Here is a 20,359-nt window from a genome sequence, read left to right as displayed (position 1 = left end):
CAGTTATAAAAACCGATTGATTTATCCATTCAAGGAAGCGTTACTACTGTTCTCGGGTGGTTTTAGACTATTTAGGTTTCTTGTGATGGTTTAAGGCTATTTTCTGCCTTTAACTACCTTTCGAATACAAAGCTACTAGATGCTGGAATTGTATACGCTGGTATTCATGTATAGACAATTTATTATTTATGATATTGTTACAATTTATATTATCAAGTAAACTACAGCTGCAGTCCGTTAAACTGACGGACGTACAGACATACCCCAACTATAGAACTCCTGCATTACTTGAAAACATAACTGTATTGTATGATATGATTGTATCTGAGGGATGTGCTGAAAATGGATTGCCTATTTCTTCAATAATTTCCAAATGTGTACAGCAGATAGCCCAATTATTGCATACACTACTTTCAGCTAATCCGGTCAAAAGGAAAAGCGATATAATGTATAAACGATTTGTATATTATACATTCAAAATTTTAATTTTTCAAATTTTTATTTTTTTGGGGAAGTTTGAAGCTTTTTTAGCTAGTAGCAAATATTGAGATAGGACGCGGATGCTAAGTACACTTTCGGAAACTAAAATTCAGTACATCATCTGAGGAGTGTGTAATAGATTATGATATATTAGAATATGAAGATGAAAGCAATGATGAGCTGCTGGACAACACTAGCTGGAGTACTCGCAATAGGTATCATTATAACCAGGGATCTTAAGGGAAAAGACAATTGACGATTAATTCATATAAATACTCAATGATGATAAACAGGATTACCCCTTCTGCAGATTAAAATTATTAGTACTAATCAATTAAAAGTTTAATATTAAGGTATCCATATTTTTTGAGCTAACGAATAAGAAAACTTAGTTATAAAACTTTGGGTACCAGTTTAATTTGGTACCCTAAAATCAGTGGGGTAGGGGGGGGGTGTATCACGTTTTACATATCTGACTTTTTTACAATAAATTTTATTCCAAACTGGTTTTAACATATTCGTATTTGGGCCATTATAGATTTTTATTGGTCAAAAGTATTATTTTAAGTAACTCAGGGAGGTAGGGGACATTGTACAGTAAATTACACTGGTATCCAAAGCTTTATAACCAAAGCTTATTCGTTGGCTGAAAAACTTTTATACTTTTATTGAATTTCTATCTGAAACTAATAATAATTAAAATTTATACCTACAGAAGTGGTAATTTTGTTTATATATTGATATTTTGATATATTTCAATTTATTGACCATTGTCTTATTCCTTTAGAAGCCTGAAGTAAACTATAATCTATATTACATAACCATAACTTATTATTAATATTTCTTATTAACAAACTTATCATAAAAAAAAACATATTAATAAACAAGTAGGACAACATCCATAAAAGTCAAGCTCAACCAATCATATAAACGAACAATCAAATATATTTTTAAAAATTTAACAAATAGTATGTTGTAAAAAAGCTTTGGTATTGTACTTAATCAACTTAGGAATTATTATTTTAAAGGTGAATGTATCCGAGATCGTTTAAAGAGTTAATAAAAAATTTGTTTGACCCAATTATCCCAGAAATCTACTTGCAAAATTAACAATTTTTTTAAATTTTATTAAGGTATCTATGCATGTAGGGAAACATAGTTGTTTTTATAGATTTTTATTCTTACATATTAAAGAATAGTAGTTATTCTACTAATAAGAAGGTAGGTAGAGGACAAAGGACTGTAAATTTTGGTGGCTCGAAAACTTTTGATACCTTTATTGAATTTTTATTGAATGGTCCCAAATATTTTAACCAATAGTTTTAATTTACAAGAGTGGTAATTTTGATTATCATCATTGGGGTTATACAATCAATTTATCATCCTTAAGATCACTGGTAAAAAAAAACTTTGTGCATAATATGTATGTTTTATGTACATATGTTGATAGCTGTTTCCATTAGAAATTAAATAAGATATTAACAGCATATTACCATTCCTCAAAGATTCAATTTTATTGTTATTATAGGTGTCTAAATGATTCACGAACCCCGCTATTGTATATCATTGAGTCGCCTTATTATCTGATTATTGGTTTATACAATAGAATACAGGAAGACATAAATAGAAGAAAAAATATTCTTAATCATCAAAGCTAAAAGATAAAGCATATTAATACAAATTCATGCTTTTGTAATTAGGGAAAGATTAATTTATATTTATTTGTTCTATCCCTGTAAATTTAAACGTACTGTATATTGTATCAGGGATCTAAAGGGATGAGACAATGGCCGATAAATTGATGTACATATCCAATGATGATACACAAAATAACCCATTCTGTAGCGTAAAATTGGTAGTTAGAACGAATGGACACTGAAGTTCATAAACCAACCAATCAAATTTAACTTAAGTCTCCAAAGTTGTTAGGCCAACGAGTAAGAAAACGTTAGTAAAAATCTTTTTCGGACTAGTGTAAAAAATAGCCCATCGTCCCCTCTCTCTCTAATATTGTATGCATATTATTGTTAGTATGCTATTGTTAGTTTAGATGCACTTATAGATTAAAACAAGGATGACAACATTATTAAAAGCAAAGCCCATCAAATTTTAAAAATTTAATACCTGATTTAAATATGTTACGCTCCTAAAACTGTTCAAAATTGACCTATAAATCACCTTTAAAGTTAAGTATATATTATTTAAAATAGCTAAAAATATACATAGTTGAAATTTTGAAAATTAATCTTGCATTGAAAAAAAAAATCATAAATTGGGTGTCCTTGGATAGCTCCTAGAAAACAGAATACACTACAAGATCTTATTTTTAGACAAACAACCCTTTAATTACACATTACACGAACTTTGTCTGGAAGTTTTAGCTGTGCATAGGAATAAGTTGCGCCTGTTGAGGGCCAATGCATTCTTCCTACTCTAACTATTTATGTTGCACATGGCAACAGTAGAAAACATTTTTAACATCATTCTATTTCTTAACATGTCTTAAGCCCTAGGGGACAAGTGTCACCTGACCCCTGGGATCCACGTGCTGAAACATCCTGACTATATTCCTATCTATCTATTCAGTGTCTCAAGCCCTAGGGGACGAATGTCACCTGACCCCTGTGATCCATGTGCTGCAACATCCTGGCTGTATTCCTAAACCCATCCCCTCATTCGCCTGCTCTGGAAAGTGTACATCATATGTTCAGGTACTGTTGCATTTTATAAATTTGTTAATTGTTCAAATTCAAGTTCGTTTTCGGGAAGGTAAAAGCTTCGAACTTCGGCCAAACACTGCGTTAAGTGCCCGACATGAATAGTTAGGACTTCCAGACAGAGGTCGTGCAATTAAAGAGTTAGGGTGTTTTACCGTATTTTTTTTCATGCACATCATTAAGCACCCACCTTTTTTTGTTTTACCTACCAAAATAAGATCTCATGGTCTATACCGTTATATATATGCAATTCGTTTGGATTAATGTAGGTTTGACTTTGAAATCATGTTTAATATACAATATTACCTTTTAAAAAAGATATTAGCACATATACTAATTGTCATAGTAGCCTATACTAATACAAATATGATATAGGTTTCTGGTAGTAATATCTGACAGACAGAGCGTAGCTGTATGTGTTGTCAGGAGAGAGAGAGAGGAAATAGTAGCCTATACTAATACTAATATGATATAGGTTTCTGGTAGTAATATCTGGCAGACAGAGCGTAGCTGTATGTGTTGCCAGGAGAGTGGAGAGAGAGAGGCAACAGTGGCATTGTTCTGTCCTAAAGCAGCCTATGATGAACCTAAGATTAGAAAGGTATCCAGACTTTTTCCTATTATTTTAACAACCCCCAAAGGTCTCTAGAGGCGCCTGTCGACAAAAGTGGACGGGGGGGAGGGGGTAGAAGTCGAATCTCAACTCTTCAAAATTTTAGTTTTGAAAATGTAAAAATTAAAAGTTGGCTGTTTTTTTCTTCAGAGGTAGATTTAACCTTCTAAAGAAGTAGTTACAGTTACCATTCACTATAAACACACAAACAGACAGACATCATGTTGCATTTAATATTACCAATTTAATATTACCAAGGATCTCAAACAATTGGACAAAGGCGATAAATTATTTCATTCTTAAATGTAAAAACACATTATGTAGATTAAAATATTTTTTGTAAAATCTTGAACTCAAGATTTAATAAAAGACCGCTAAAGTGTGTAAGCTAACGAATAAGATATATTCTTAATATAAGTAACTGTCTATCTAATGCCCTCCTCCTTCCTGCTTTGTCATATAAACAAAGCTAGAGCTTTTTTCATGATTTACCATTATTTGCTTTTTATTGTCTTACTCTTGCTGAATGGACCTTGTCATCCTTGTTGTTTTTTAGATTGTTACTCGCGCTCCTGCCAACTGTATGTGCCGTCCTTGTACTAAAGTCGAGGTTAGATAGATAGATAGATACATAGATAGATAGTTAGATAGATAGACAGATATATTGATAAATTGATAGATAGATAGATAGATAGATAGATAGATAGATAGATAGATAGTTAGATAGATAGTTAGATAGATAGATAAATAGATAGATATATAGATAAGTAAATAGATTTTCAGTGTACTTTCTTAGTGCATTAATAATGTTAAAATAGCTGATGTATGTCATACTTTTTTTAGCAAAGCTTGTATATATATATTTGATATGTTTGTAAATATCTGTCTGTTTGGCCGTAACGGATAGCTCTAATTCAATATGGTATGTAAAAATAATTCAATATGATATCCTAATTCAATTTTCAATATGACTAAGAAACCGATTGATATATGCTAAATTAGATCTGGTTCCGAGCCTTCAAGAAAAATCTTGTATAGCATTGTATTACAGATAATTTTCCACGAATTTTGAAATAAAAATCATAGATTAGTTTTGTTATCTCATGTCTTATAAATCATATGATTTTAATATCCGCGGAAAACTGTCTTTATTACTTTTCGATAAGTAACTATTAATCTTGAGTATTTCTAGGTGACATTCAATTAATTTTATAATTAAATTTGTTTAGCTTTGTTATTATGAATATTTTCATCCTTATTGTGTAATAAGATACGTTTATATAACAGTTAATGTTATTTTTTGCCTATATTTTTAAGTTGCTAGCTCGTTTATATTTTAGTCCATTTACATAATAAATTTAAATCTGTTTAAAATTCTCAGACAGATTTTTTTATCGTTTAGCTATATGTACCGAACATTGCAGTAAATTTTACTAAATAGCTAAATTTGATCATGTCCTAAAATTTAACGTGTCCTCCATACAGAATAGCGTTAGAAACTTCAGAAAAATGTCTTTCCATAAATTGGTTGATTGTCTGACTTATAACATAAATAAATTAATATAAATGATCTTAATTAAGAGATAAGATAATGGATAAACACAAATAATAATAATCAAAATATTATCCCTTGAAATTAAAATTATTATTTTTGAACTAACCAATCAAAATTTAATAAAAGTACTCACAGTGTGTATTAGTGTACTTTAAAGTCCTATGTGCCTACCTCCTTGGTTGGTTATCAGTAATGCATTCTTTACACAATTGCTGTTTAATTTGAATCAATTCAAGGAACTATTTTATCCCATTTAAATAGAGCGCAATCCCATTTAAATAGAGCGCCTGCTAATTAAAATAAAGTAAGAAAATCAGCATTCCTAAATCGTACCTAACTGTTATAGGAATTATCACGAACGGAAGGACGTAAGAACCGAACCTTATAATAGAATGGCTTTGCCTAAAAAATCAATGTTTATAATTTGCTGTATTGAACAAACGTATCATTTATCTCTTAAGGAATTGCACGCATAATTGAAATTAATAGTTTTCATGCTAAAAATAGATTCTACATATCATAATAGATTTTACCTATTTTTAGAGGTCATAAACGTTGTTTATTATAATTATACCTTGTTTTATGGTATTTATTTTGAAAATTTCTTAAATATAGCTTCAAAGTCACAAAACCTTTGTTTAAAGCGAGGCTTTTCTATAATTAGGGTCTCTACGTCCTTGCGTATGTAACAGATAGATAATTAGAATCTATATTATAAAACAAGCATATATTTAATTTTTTGACAACTAATTATTCTATCCATCTAAATTTAAAAAAAAAATTATTCATAGGACGACAAGAAACAATATATTAACCAAGGTTCTATGGATGTTGTCATCCTTATTTTCTTTTATGAAAATTCTGAAGAGCATTCTTACAATTGAAAATATATAACACATGTTAAATATAATATTGTTTAATTTAACTAGGACGGTTCTATCATGCCAAGTGAGATAGCAGCCTACGCTACTGGTGGAGAGATCATCAAGACCTTTGGACCAGTCAGCTTCCAGTAAACATTGCAGGGATGGATGGATATCACAGTTTTATACACAATTGATAAAGGAATAATTCATTGGGATTATAAATCCATAGTATTTACGTATAAGCAGACAACTACCTGATCCCTCTTATTTGTCTGATAGCAAATTGCTTTCTGCCCTTTCCTAGTGACTTGGCTGTTTTAATATTCCCGACGATATTGGTTGGTTTTCAAAGACCCATTCGAAAGTCTGCACAGGGTCCTCCTGTTATTTAACCTTCTTCCCCTCTATTGTAAAATTCTAATATTAGGAGATTAGAAGCACAGCTACTCTATTAAAAAAAAGGATGTACGTCACAAAAATAGCATAAAATTTAAGAGCTATAAGTGAAAAGTGAAATTAAATCAAAGTTTTAGTTTCAACAAAAATGTATTAAATTTTTAATGTTGCAAAACAATTGCAAAGTTTTGCTATTTTCAAGTATTTTTTTAAACATCCATGTGAATTATTTAGCAAAGAAATTTGCAAAACAGCAGCAAGCAAAAAAATCCAGTATAAAATCAGCTACATGATCAGCCTTAAAAAACAGTTCTAATAATTATTTGTTTTTTATGTGTTATTTTTTTATAATTAATAATTGTAGTATGATGATATTTTGAATGCCTATTATATTAATTTTATTGTCATTTTTATAATGTTTGAATATATTTTCTATTTATCAAATGCGTTTTTAATTCTTTTGCAGTGGATGATTATAGGAATGGAATTACTATTACTTGGATCCTACACCAGATTATCATGTGCTCTAATAAAGTGAAACTTGTAACTGGCTAAAATAACTAAATCCCCTCCTACTAAATCCCCTCCTACTGGATAAACTGACAAAAACATAATGTTCATGTTAACAATCTAAATTGGCGACCATTTTTCCCCTTTCATAATATTTACGTATATTCTACATCCATTATTAAAATAACCATTTCAGCATTTACTAGCAGCTGCTTTTAAAGTTGCAGTCACACAAGGTCGCTGTTTTTGCCGTAGTTGATAACTGCTGATTTCAAGATGCAGCAGCCAAATATAGCTGTAGCCGTCCTTTTGCAACATCCACAGCCTCATTCCTTATTCGTTGAATTAACAACTTTAAGAACTTTCATTGAATTTGATTGGTTAGTTCAATAAGTTGAGTGTCCAAACGTTTCAACCACTTATTGTAATCTAAACAGTATTTTGTGTATTATCATTGAAGATGTACATCATCGGCCATTGTCTTATACCTTTTGACAAGGACATCGTATGTAAAAATCAAACAAATTTAGCCTTTTCGTTGAGAACAGACTTATTTTCTTTTTATTGAGAAATTAATTATCAACCTTGCCTTTCAGACTGTTGAAACATTTGTCAACATATCCTTAAGACTTTGCATCCACGAATATAAGGATAACAAAAATCTTAACAAAATATATATTTATAAAATCACGTATTTCAGCAGTTGTCAACTATCAAGAAAATTAGGATGATTTGAGTTATTCCTATTATTTTCCGGAAAAGTCTTTATAGTTTTTAATTTTAACCCTGCGGAAATTTATCGTATTCGGTGTAGTAAAGGAATAAATAATACATCATTATAATTATCAGTCTTGTCTAACATTGGATATATTATTTCTTGGAGGTTATACCAGATTTTTATGTTCTCTAATAAAGTAATACTCGCAGCGGGCTAAAATAATGATAACTCCCTCCCCATCCATCTTCTTTTTCCTATTCCTTACTCTCCTACTGGATGAATAACTGACCAATAAATGAGTTTCATGTTAGCAACCTAAATTGGCGAAAATTTGTCCGTTGTGATAATATCCATGTATATTCTACATCCATTTACATTTTGAAGGATAAAAAACTAACAAAATCCTGCCTCTTAATTTCTGCTTTGACAAGAAGATATTTGCGTCACTAGACTTTGTTTATATCTAGTAAGGAATAATAAAGTATTCAATTAGAAAATAAGGAAAATGTGAAATAACAATTATAAAATCAATCATATTCAATTGTATATAGAAGATACATTTTTCCAGTATAGCTTAAAAACCGATTAATATTCGCTGGGTCAGAACCGGTTCTAAGCCATATTAAAAAATATCGTGTTATATCCAGTTTTCTACGGATATTAAAATGAAAAAAGATAATGTAATAATTTTTCATTTTGATATCCGAAGAAATCTGTCTATAATACGATGCGATAAATAACTATTCTATAAGCGATAATTAGAATATACTAATAAGTAATGGAAAACTAAAATGCTTGTATTTAATAAATTATTTCTTGTACATGGTTGATACATATTCAATACAATCCTTATAAAAAAGTAACAAGATGTGTGTTTGCCTGTTTGTTTGTACCGAAGGGTTCTCCTTAACAGGGTGGCTTCTCATAGGTCACAAGAAGGTTTATAACTATTTTGGGGGATGGTACCAACACCCTCCCAAGAAAGATCACAAAAAATCGAATTTTGTTTACTATTCTCGATTTTACGTAGAGAGTTCAACGCAACATAGACATATTTGAAATATAAAAAAAAACATTTAAAGTGCCGCTAGAGGCCTCTAGTGGCGTAGCCGCTATCATATATCTATGGGGTTATTGAAAATTGACTGCATATCGCAAATGGATATAGAATACGTGGATATTGAGACAGCAGAATTTTTATTGTTATCAATTTCGTTAGCTAATATAGACCTTAGATAATGTTCAATACGTTGAAGTGAAAGGGTAAATGGGAGGTATAATTTTATTAGCCAGCTGGGAGAAACATTTTTTATGGTAGGCGAGAATCTATCACAATGTCCACATGTTAAATATCTATTTAGTCGAAATATGAAGAAAAATGTGGAATTAATTACTGTTTTGTCTTTTTTGGATATAAATTTAAAAACCCATATTTTTGAGGTTTTTAAAAAAGCGAAGCTTTCCTATAACTAGGGTCGGTTCGTCCGTACGTCCGTAGCGGTAAGCTCCAAAAAATCTCGATAACCACTGAACTGATATGGTTCTCCTTAACAGGATAGCTTGTCATAGTCCTGAAAAGGTTTAAATGTAAGATAAAAAAAAAGGTTAATCTAAATCAACCGCCCGTTTTCAGGGGCCTCAAGGGGCGTAGCTGCTAGTGTTATATCAAAGGAAATGCAGATATACAGAAGAGAATGAATGGAGAGAAAGGAAGAGATGAAAGTAAAATGAATAGGACAATTCAAGGTTAATTAATCTTGACACATTACACAGAGTAGAATAGATACACAACTACGAAATTTATCAAACTCATAGTAATTGTTTAAAGCAATGCGTCCGTCCACTATTTTCATTCATTTAAACATGTTAGAATTGTCCTATCGACTTAAACTTTGCATTATGATTCCATTGATAATTGGGTACAGTTTAGGAAGCATAGCAACTGTATAAACGTTATTAGAAAGTCTTTATGTTCATTTTAAATAGTGCTGATTTTTTGACAACAAATTTTGTATGATATAATTGTTTGTAACTCTGCCCAATGGGTGGGGACAATGCTCCGATTTTGAAATCAGCTAATAACGTCCAAAATATATAAAAAGCAAAGTCCCTACAAAAGAACAGAAAGCAATTTGCTAGCAGAGTCTCCACCACTTGGGCCAGGTTGTTTAGATTATGCATTCATACTTATGCATTTATTGTTCTCATAAGTCCAATTTTATTTGTCTTTTATGTTGACCTTTTGTTCACAATATTGCATAGTGACACATAGTCAGGGACAAATGGATATCATGAGAAAATATTTTAATCAATGTCTTGTACACCGATTTACCAGGGGTTGTGTGTGAAACAATTAGGGTTGAATGAAGAGAAATTCAGGCCTTCTCAATTTCAATTTTATCACCTCTCAACCGCATGCCACTGATTTAATGCAGATAATAACTATTAAGGCATTATAAGATTTTTTTATACAAATATTAGAAAGTCTCAAAATATTAGGTTGAAAATGGTTAGATCTTTGCTAGAAAAATTAAATCGAATTGGGTTGGGTAGTTGCACGAACAGTATTGTTGTATTTATTTTTGGAAATCATTAACAATCACAAATTAAACAATTTTATGAAGATGATTAAAGTCCCTCGATCTAATAGTCATATACCTAGTTTGCTTCCCAGTTTTTAAAATTTAATAAAATCTTTAAAATTGACGATTTTATGTTAAGTTGTTTACAATTTTGAAAAAGTCCGGTTTTATGTGGCGCACCCTGTATTATTATCGTATGACGTCATAATTTTTTTCTATGGGCGATTTCTCTTGGGAGGGTGGTGGTGGTCAAGCTATAATGATTTTGACTTAAAGACAAATGTTGTGCAATGAAAGGTCATATCGTTAGTTTCAAAAACTAATTTAATGCTTCAAAATATTAAAATTGGTGCCAAATATTGCTAAATTCCCTAATTTTCATACTGGGGTTAAACGTGTGTAAGAAAGGGGTTAAATGGGTATATGATAAATATTGAAATAGCTATACATTTTCATACGGCCAGGATATTGTTGTAAATCACTAATTATCCCTTTCAAAAACTTAGCTAGACCGTTTAATTTTATTGGGCAATTTGAGTTTTTTTTTTTTAAATATTGGATTTCTCAAATAAAATAGCCTGTTCATATGATCACTGAACCTTCGCATATTTCTAGCAAAAGTTTTTTTTTGTTGGCTTTTGTCTGAAGCTTAACGTTAATAAATATGTGGTAATACGGCAACAGACGGACGGGTAGTTTACAGAGTTGCTACGCAGTGGCTTATCATGACAAGCCTTCTGCACTAATCCTATTATATCACCATTCACCTCATGACCGCAGATGACCCCGTTGCGCAGCGGTCAAACTGGACTGGCTAAATAGGGGAGGGGCACGAACACGCAGCAATCACGCGCCCCTCATGCAACTATACAACCGGGAGGCGGTGCCTCCCCTTTTACCACAGCTACCCCCACAGACTGTCTACCGCCGCGGGCTACGCCCTTGTCTCCCACACCCCCTTCAAACCTAACCTATTGTTATAATCTATTTGTATATATATAGTAAACATCCATTGTAAATGTATTCAGTTAAATATATAATTTCTGTATGACTAAATCCTGCTAGTTTGTTTTGGTAGAATACTTCAAGGCTAGGGCTCGTTGGATTCGAACTCGCAACCGGTGAGCTGAAACGCTTCGGCTTACCACATCTTGGTGTCAGCGTGTTTCAATCGAGCCCTACAGAAATTAGCCTATTCTACCTCTGATTGGACCCTTTTGCAAGTAAGGGGACAGTCAGCTGCCAACTGAGAAGCCAACTGACCCGTGAGACGGCCTTTTTAGGTCGATTTTCCATCAATTGAACGCATTATGTAGGCCTCTGGCAAGCAGATTTAGCCTGCTAAAAGCGCCAGTTTACGGCGTTTTTTCCGTACCGTGTAGGAGTAGCGCTAGGTGCGCAGCCACGGTAATCGGATAATTTAGCTCAGACGGCTACAAAACTGAGTCTAAATTGGCAAGTGTAGCTGGGACAAGCCCCAGGACACCCAGGCCAAACCTACGAGACGGACAGCTAAGTGCTGGTCTCCCTGAGAAGGCAATGTGTGGCTGCGAAGCTTCAGCACACAAGTAAGGCCTACCACTGGGACGGATAGCAGAATTTGAGCCAAAGGCACGGCAGGATGGGACATTCCCTGCCGCTGCCTCCCAGGATTCGAACCCGAGGCGCTGCAGGAAGGGCCATTCCCTGCCGCCACCTTTCGGGATTCGAACCAGCGGCGCTGCAGGACGGGACATTCCCTGCCGCCGCCATCCATCTGACCCTTGCAGGACGGACATTCCCTGCTGCCGGTGCTTCCAGAATCACACCTAGAGCTCCTAGTGATAACTACACATAAGTGTGTATAAATGTCAACCAAGTGATAAAAAGAAATATAAAATTGTTGACCCAGTGATAATTGATAAGCTCTAGTGATTCGAAGCTACAGTATAAGCCACCACCAGCGGTCTACACACACACACCATGGTCAGCGATACTACCATAGCTGCGGTTCGGCCACCGCCGAAGTTTCTGCCGACCCCAGCCGAGCGGGAGGCCCCCCTGTCTCAAGGGCAGGACCTCCACTTCCCCTGCCACATCAGGGTGAGGTTTCCTACTCCTGACCCTGCCCCGTGTACCAGGGTCTGCCGTCATTTCTGAACACCTCATGCACGCAATGGGCGTGCAGCGCATGTTGGTTCCAGACAACACCCAAATCCTGACTGCTAATGAGGAAGGGCAGCCCCTTCAGGTAATTGGAAAATTATATGAATTATATATGGCAGTTTCACACACTCTTATACTCCATCTGTACCACGTGACTGTGGTACGGAACCTCTCACACCCTCTGAACCTAGGAGGGTATTTTCTCAAGGAGTTCGGAACTAGGCTCTGTTTCGACATGCAACCCCCCTGCTTGTGGGTGCGTGGGGAGTTTATCCCACTCCGTGGCGTCCCCATCGACCGGGAGACAGCCGAGAGAGAGTTGAGTTACGAGGGGCCTCTGCCAGGCCCACTGCCAGAGCAGCCGCGTGTAGTTGAGAAAGGCACGCACTGGGTGGATGCTGCGCTGAACGCCCACAGGGGGACCAACCTGCTAGCCATGGGGTTGCCCCCAGTGCCCAAGGTGCCTCTGGAGAACCTGCCAACGACGTTTCCCGAGATTTCCAGCCCTCCAGAGCCTATCTTCTCCGCCGACACCTTCATCAACGGCCAGCCGTGTCCACCTGGCCCCCTCTACCTGGGGCCCCCAGCAATCCAACCGGCCAAGTCCGAGCCCAGGCCCGTCAAGTCGCGGTCTGATGCACTCGGAGCCATGCTCAACCCCCAAGAATCAGCCTCTCCCGGCGCCGTGCCCGTCAAGTTGTGGCCGGACGCCCCCCGAGCCACTCATGGCTCCGATGCCTCAGCCTCTCCCAGCGCCGAGCCCGTCAAGTCGCTGCCGAACGCCCACGGAGCCAAGGCTGGTCCCGGCACCCCGGCCTCTCCCAGCGCCGAGCCCGTCAAATCGTGGCTGGACGCCCTCGGAGCCACGCATGGCTCCGACACCTCAGCCCCTCCCGGCGCCGAGCCCGTCAAATCGCGGCCGGTGGCTCCCGGAGTTGAAGCTGACCCCGTGCCAGCCACGTACAGGCTAAGCGCTGTCACTCCAACCGACGGCCAACCACCCCAACTCCGTACGGCCAAGAGGGTGGTCTTGCCTGGCCGCGGTGTCATGGCTGTCCCTGTTGAACTAGTGGGACACCGTACCAAGGATGCCATCCAACTATCTGCCCCAGAACAGAGGTTTGGGGAGTATCTTGTCATCCCAGAAGGCCTGTATGCACACAGGCCTGGCTCCGCCAGCGTGTTCCGAGTGCTGGTGGTAAATGAGGGGGAGATGCCTCTCCTGCTGAACCCCGGCCTCCCCTTGGCTGGGGAGCTGGTAAAGCCCAACATTCTGGAGGTTTCTGACAAGCCTCCCCCTCGCATCCATTCGTTCCAAGAGCCTGTTGAGCCCCCAGATATGCAGCAGCTGTGGGCAGCCCTTGAGATGTAGGAGAACGAATTTCTGCGCAAGGACCCCCTGCTCAAGAAGGAGGTCTGGACCATGTTGTCAGAGTACAGAGATGTCTTCTCAAACTCTACCCCCGGCTGCACTGATGTAGTAGAGTTACAGCTGCGCCTCAAGCCAGGGACCCAGCCGATCCGCCAGAGATTTAGGGATCTGAACCCGCGGCAGGAGGCTGAGCTGGAGAAGCAACTGGACACCTGGCTGCAAGAGGGAGTCATAGAGCCTTCAGACTCCGCCTGGAGCAGCCCCCTGGTGCCCATCAAGAAGAAGGACGGGAGCACTTGCTGGGCCGTCGACTACAGGGCCCTCAACAAGTGTCTTGAGCTGGACAGCTACCCCTTGCCCAGGATCCAGCAGCTGGTAGAACGAGCCGGGGGACACCGCGTCTACAGTGCCTTAGACGCAGTGGCTGCGTACTACACCATCCGAGTGTCCGAGGACAGCCGGCCCTGCACCGCCTTCACCACCCCCAGAGGCTTGTACCAATGGAAAAGGATGCCCTTTGGCCTAGCTACAGCACCATCTGTCTACTCCAGATTTATTGCAGGAGTCCTGAACCCATTAGGCACGGCCAACCTCCAGTCATATCTTGATGACGTCCTGACCTTTCACCAAGATACCTGGGCCCACCTGGCTAGGCTCAGGGAAGTCTTGGAAGCCCACCGCAGGGGAGGAATCCGCCTCAAGCCAGCCAAGACCAAGCTGTTTTGAGCCAAAGTAGACTACCTGGGCCACACCCTCAGCCGTGAGGGGATAGCCATGCAAGAGGATTATATTGACCGCATCCTTGACTGGCCGGCCCCCATCACCCCCAAGGACCTGCTGGCGCTCCTGGGATTCTTCGGCTACTACCGCTTGTTCATCCCAGAGTACGCCGACCTCACCTACGAGATGAATCGGCAGAAAACGGCCAAGACACTGACCTGGACGGCTGAGATGGAAGCCCAGCTGGTACAGCTCAAGGACAAGTTTCGCCAAGCCCCCATCTGAGCGCCACCCAGGTTTGACTTACCGGCCGTGTTCCAGCTCACCACAGACTTCAGCAGCCTCGCCATCTCTGCCATACTCAGCCAATGCCAGGACGGCAAGGAGAGGCTTATTGCCGCCGTGGGGCGCAAGACAACCGACCCCGAAACTCGCTACCCATCCTGGAAGGGAGAGATGGCCGCCATCATGTATGGAATTCGGAAATTTCACGGCATCTTGTCCTACCGTAGTTTCCAGATCAACACTGATTCCTCAGCCTTGCTACAGATGAAGTCGCTGAACACATCCACAGGAATGGTGGCCCGCTGGCAGGAGGAGCTCGCGGCCCTAGATTTCACTGTCTGCCTTCGTCCTGGCACCCAGAACACCAACGCTGACGCCCTCAGCCGCCGGGAGGACGATAATATACCGACAGCCACCGCCGAAGAATTAGCAGAGCAGGCTGAGTACCTTCACACCCTTTGCCAGCTAGGGGAGCCCGCAGCTGGCAGACCCTCCGCAGCACGGCTGGACCCGGCCAGAGTCTTAGAGGCACAGACACAGGATCCCCTCCTGCTCCGTGTCCGCCAGTGGGTGGCCGACGGAAAGGCCCCAACTAAGGCTGAGCTGCGAGGCAAGGACCGGGACGAGCAGCAGTATGCCAGCCGCTTCGCAGCCCTGGGACTCGACGAGCATGGCTGCCTCACCACCACCGACCAGACCCTGACAGGAGAGAGGACAAGATACCTGCTGCCTTCGGCCCTCCAGCAGGACGCGTTTTTCCTGGCCCATGGGACCCCCATGGCCGGGCACTTTGGGATGGACGAAACTATTGCCCGCGTCGCCATGCATTTCTGGTGGCCCAACCTGTCCCGTGACGTCCGCCTGATGGTTCAGACTTGCCCTGAGTGTGTACAGAAGGTCACCAAGGAGAGGTTGAAGTTAGGAATACACGTGCCCTCCCGCCAGGGGTATCCACAGCAAGTCCTGTTTATTGACCTGGTGGGGCCCCTGCCAGAGACACCAGCCGGGAACCGCTACATCCTCACCTGTCAGGATGGGTTCAGCCGGTTTGTCAGCCTCTACGCCATCCCCAACAAGCGCACTCTCACGGTGGCTGAAACCCTACTGCACCGCCACCTGGCCACGTTCGGATGTCCCCTGAAGATCCACTCCGACAATGGGATGGAGTTTACTGGCCAGGTATTCAAGGAACTGGCCTCCAAGCTCGAGATTGGCCTGACACATCCACCGCCCTACAACCCGCAGTCCAACCGGGAGGAGAGGTTCCATCGGACGCTCAACACAGGCATGCAGCTGTTCCTGGACAGAGACGACAACAACTGGGAGCCACACTTGCCTGCCATTGCCTTCGCCTACAATACCAAAGCCTGCAGATCCACGGGCGTGACCCCGTTCCTGGCCTACTTTGGGAGAGAGGCCAAGCTTCCGGTGGACATGGTACTCCGGCTGCCAGACACTGAATATGCCTCAGTCCCAGCCAACGTCCAAGCTCTCCTGCAACGCTACCATGCCGTGTACGACGCAATCCAGCAGCAAGAGGAGGGAACCATCCGAAGGAGCGCGGCCGCCTACGAAGGCACGGCCAAGTACGAAGTTGGAGACCTGGTCTGGTATCTGGCCCCCCGCCTGGTGCCAGGGAAGTCAGCCAAGATTACCAAGAGATGGACTGGCCCTTGGAAGATAGTGAGACAAGCCACAGACGTCCATTATGTCATCAAACCTGCCTCTCCAACAGCCAAGATCTCGGAAATCACCGCGCATGTAGGCCGACTGCGCAAATACACAGGAGATGTAACTGCCCAGCAGATTCCAACAGACATCCAAGGCGACCTGGACGGCGACGAGGACGCCACTGAGCTGCCAGCCGGAGCTGCGGCGCTGCCAGCTAGTGACCCAGGACAGTTTCCAGTGTACCAGCCGGCAGCCGCCGCCCCACAGCCTAGCGGCCAGGATCGTGACCCTGTAGAAGAGAACCTGCAGCACCAACCCAACGAACCACCGCTGCCGTTGCCAGCCCCAGAGCCGCCTAGGGATGCCATCTGGAACCCTGATGCTGACATGGAGCCCCTGCCAGCCAGCAGCGAGCCTGCAGGAGGAGAAGCGGCCACTGAGATGGAAGTGGCGGCCCCAGAGGGTGAAGCTGAAGCGATGTGTCCCCTACTGATGACAGCCATCCCCATCCGAGTGGGAGCTAAGAGGCCAAGCAACCTGGATCAGGCAGGCGCCCCCATGGAATTCTACGCGCCTTCCTCCATCGTTATTCCCCCCTTGGGAGCCTCCAGGGTGAGCCTAGGCCTCCGTGTCCAGTTACCAGCCGAGACAGAACTAGTCCTGCAAACGAGGCCAAACTTCCAACGACGGGGCCTGGCTGTTGCCAACCCGCAGCTGGAAGCCAACCGGGAGTTGACAATGCTGATATCCAACCACAGCCAGACCGAGCAGCGAGTGTCCCGCGGAGCCTGTATAGCCAGAGCTGTCCACCACCGAGCTGTGCCCCAGGAAGATGTTGTTGTGCGCAGACAGAGGTTGCCGTATCCCCAGGTTCAAGGCCTGGTGGCTCGGGAGCCCCGCCGCCCTTGAAGGGGAGATTGTGGTAATACGGCAACAGACGGACGGGTAGTTTACAGAGTTGCTACGCAGTGGCTTATCATGACAAGCCTTCTGCACTAATCCTATTATATCACCATTCACCTCATGACCGCAGATGACCCCGTTGCGCAGCGGTCAAACTGGACTGGCTAAATAGGGGAGGGGCACGGACACGCAGCAATCACGCGCCCCTCATGCAACTATACAACCGGGAGGCGGTGCCTCCCCTTTTACCACAGCTACCCCCACAGACTGTCTACTGCCGCGGGCTACGCCCTTGTCTCCCACACCCCCTTCAAACCTAACCTATTGTTATAATCTATTTGTATATATATAGTAAACATCCATTGTAAATGTATTCAGTTAAACATATAATTTCTGTATGACTAAATCCTGCTAGTTTGTTTTGGTAGAATACTTCAAGGCTAGGGCTCGTTGGATTCGAACTCGCAACCGGTGAGCTGAAACGCTTTGGCTTACCACAAATACATAAATTTTTAAAAGCAAAAAAGAAAGATAAATATACAAATTTAACTATAAGAAGCTACCCTGTAAAGGTCAGCTAGATCAAAACAGACGCACACACACACACATTCAACGTCAAAATTTGTGCCGTGTTGTTATTTTTTTTTTTTTTTTTTGGTCAGTAGCTTAAGAAATATCTGAACTAGTATCCTATTATATATGTTATTTTTTTCTAAATACTTACTCTTCTTATATTTATTTAAGTCTTGTTGTAAAAGATCCCTCCCCCTAATATATGATATATGATCATCGGTCAACTTTTGCTAAAAGAGGTGGGGGGGGGGGGGGAGTATAGGTCAAGTCAAAGTTAAATCCTAAAGGGTATTTATTTCCATCCAAAGTTGCAAGTCAAATATGAATATGAAGGGGGGGGGGGTGAGGAAAATTTTTAAGGTTTAATTATATCAACAAGGATCACAACATCCATAAAAGCGAAATGGTAGTACAATCAAACATTAACATAAATGTATAAGTATAATCAAAATTATAAGTAAGTATTATATAGTTGCAACGCTTTCTAAATCTATACAATACTAACATTAAATTAATGATGCACAGACCGACGGATCAAGAACACAAATTATAGAAAAACTTCGGTTAGACCTACGTTTATTAAACAGTATATAGCCCCCTCCCCCCTTCCCCTCACAAATCTTTATGATAGGAAGTTGGTCATGAATATGATGTTTACAAATGAGCAATTTTTTTATAAGTTACAATACACAAAATCCATAAAAGCGAAACAAATTTAAAATGCACGGAAAAATGTCTAAAATATGATGCGATAAATATCAAAACCCCTCTTCCTACCTACATATTTTGGGGCCGGGGGTTAGCGAGATTACGATTAGTGATTGAAACGTTTGGATTGGACACTCGACTAAATAAACCAACCAATCAAAATTTAATAAAAATCCCCAAGAAATCAAAGAATAAGAAAACGTTATTATAAGACTTTGGGGGCTAGTGTAATAAACAGCCCAATGTCCACTCCCTGCCTGAAATATTTGAAATATCTACCCATCCCTCTGGCCATTCATCGGGTTTTGATTTTAAAAGACTAAAAATGATGCAAAGATTATATCCCCCATTATAATAAAATTAGCATAATATTTGAATTGTAAACCTAGATATTTAATTACACCCAAGAAAGGCCACAAGGCAAATAAATTAAAGAGTAACTGCACTGTTGATCAACAATTTTTTGGCTGGAAATTCATAGTTTGAAATTTATAGGACAATTCTAAGATGCTTAAATTTATAATGAAGAGCTATTAATTACTGACCCAACGGTTTGAAATAGATATTTATCGCATCATATTATAGACAGCTTTCCACGGTTATTTAGAATGAAAAAAAATATACAAATAAAACCAGTTTTGAGGGCCCTGAGGTGCCTATGGCCCGTGCTAAAAAATCTAACATTAATTTTATGATTTTTATTTTAATAATTGTGGAAATTTGCCTGTAATACGAAGCTAAACATGATTATTATTATTTATTAGAGCTAATTTGTTATTTAACAATCTCCGCTAACCCAGCCAACTCGAACTCTCATTGGTCCGTTTGTTTCGTGTCGTCCGACAGATTTTGCACTCTCCTTGGTTAGGCTCGGACTTGGTAAAGTTAAAGCTAAGAAGATGTCTTTATTTATATTACTAAAGAGGAGGGAGGGGACTCAAGTATTATTATCATAAAGTCTCCTGTATTTATTTAAATGTATGATTTATGGGGATTAACCCTCGGAATATGGGGGGGGGGGTGGTAAGTAACTGGTAACATGATATTAAGGTCAGCCAAGGTGTTCGTACAGAAATGTTGTAAGAATTATTCTTTAGAAAATTCAAGCTATATTTTAAATTTGAAAACTTAAGTAACTGATATAGATATTATAAAAAAAAATTTTGTTTGTGGTATATTAGATAAATAAATAGCTATTTCTGATCATTGATACATCAAAGTCAAGCAATATTTTGAAAAATTAAGTATCACATATAGATATTATAAAAAAAACCTTTGGTTGGTATATTAGATAAATAAATAGCTACTTCTGAATCTGATCAGTGATGCATCATTGTAAAACCACCCCCCCCCCCCCACACCAGAATTCATGAACAATATATATGAACCTGTTTCTCTACTTTGTGCGACTCACGTATAAGATATTTAAAGAAATATGATTGGGGGGGGGGGGGTTTACATCACATTTTTCAAAAATAATACATAATTAATAAATCTACAAAATCCTATTTCTGTATTTGAACTGACAAACACAACAGAACATCA

General features: G+C 39.9%; 1 protein-coding gene across 1 annotated transcript; it reads left to right on the top strand.

The window, feature by feature from the left end:
* Positions 1–626: 626 nt before the first annotated feature.
* Positions 627–6,466, top strand: Burs (Cuticle-tanning hormone bursicon). The gene is made up of 5 exons (XM_080155268.1): positions 627–695; positions 3,067–3,191; positions 3,673–3,798; positions 4,367–4,420; positions 6,295–6,466. The coding sequence occupies exons 1-5, from the start codon at positions 638–640 to the stop codon at positions 6,379–6,381; spliced, it is 450 nt and encodes a 149-aa protein (XP_080011394.1). The 5' UTR covers positions 627–637; the 3' UTR covers positions 6,382–6,466.
* The last annotated feature ends 13,893 nt before the right edge of the window (positions 6,467–20,359 follow it).

This window comes from Acartia tonsa, chromosome 3 (genome assembly GCF_053477335.1).
Source record: "Acartia tonsa isolate MP-2025a chromosome 3, ASM5347733v1, whole genome shotgun sequence".
Classification (NCBI taxonomy): domain Eukaryota; kingdom Metazoa; phylum Arthropoda; class Copepoda; order Calanoida; family Acartiidae; genus Acartia; species Acartia tonsa.
The sequence above is the reverse complement of the archived record's forward strand: the minus strand, read 5'-3'. Positions and strand labels throughout refer to the sequence as shown.

Coding starts and splice junctions, on each gene's coding strand:
- Burs (XM_080155268.1), top strand. CDS start 638: ATGAAGATGAAAGCAATGATGAGCTGCTGGACAACACTAGCTGGAGTA. Junction 3,192..3,672: donor AGTGTACATCATATGTTCAG/GTACTGTTGCAT, acceptor AATATGATATAG/GTTTCTGGTAGTAATATCTG. Junction 3,799..4,366: donor ATGAACCTAAGATTAGAAAG/GTATCCAGACTT, acceptor GTTGTTTTTTAG/ATTGTTACTCGCGCTCCTGC.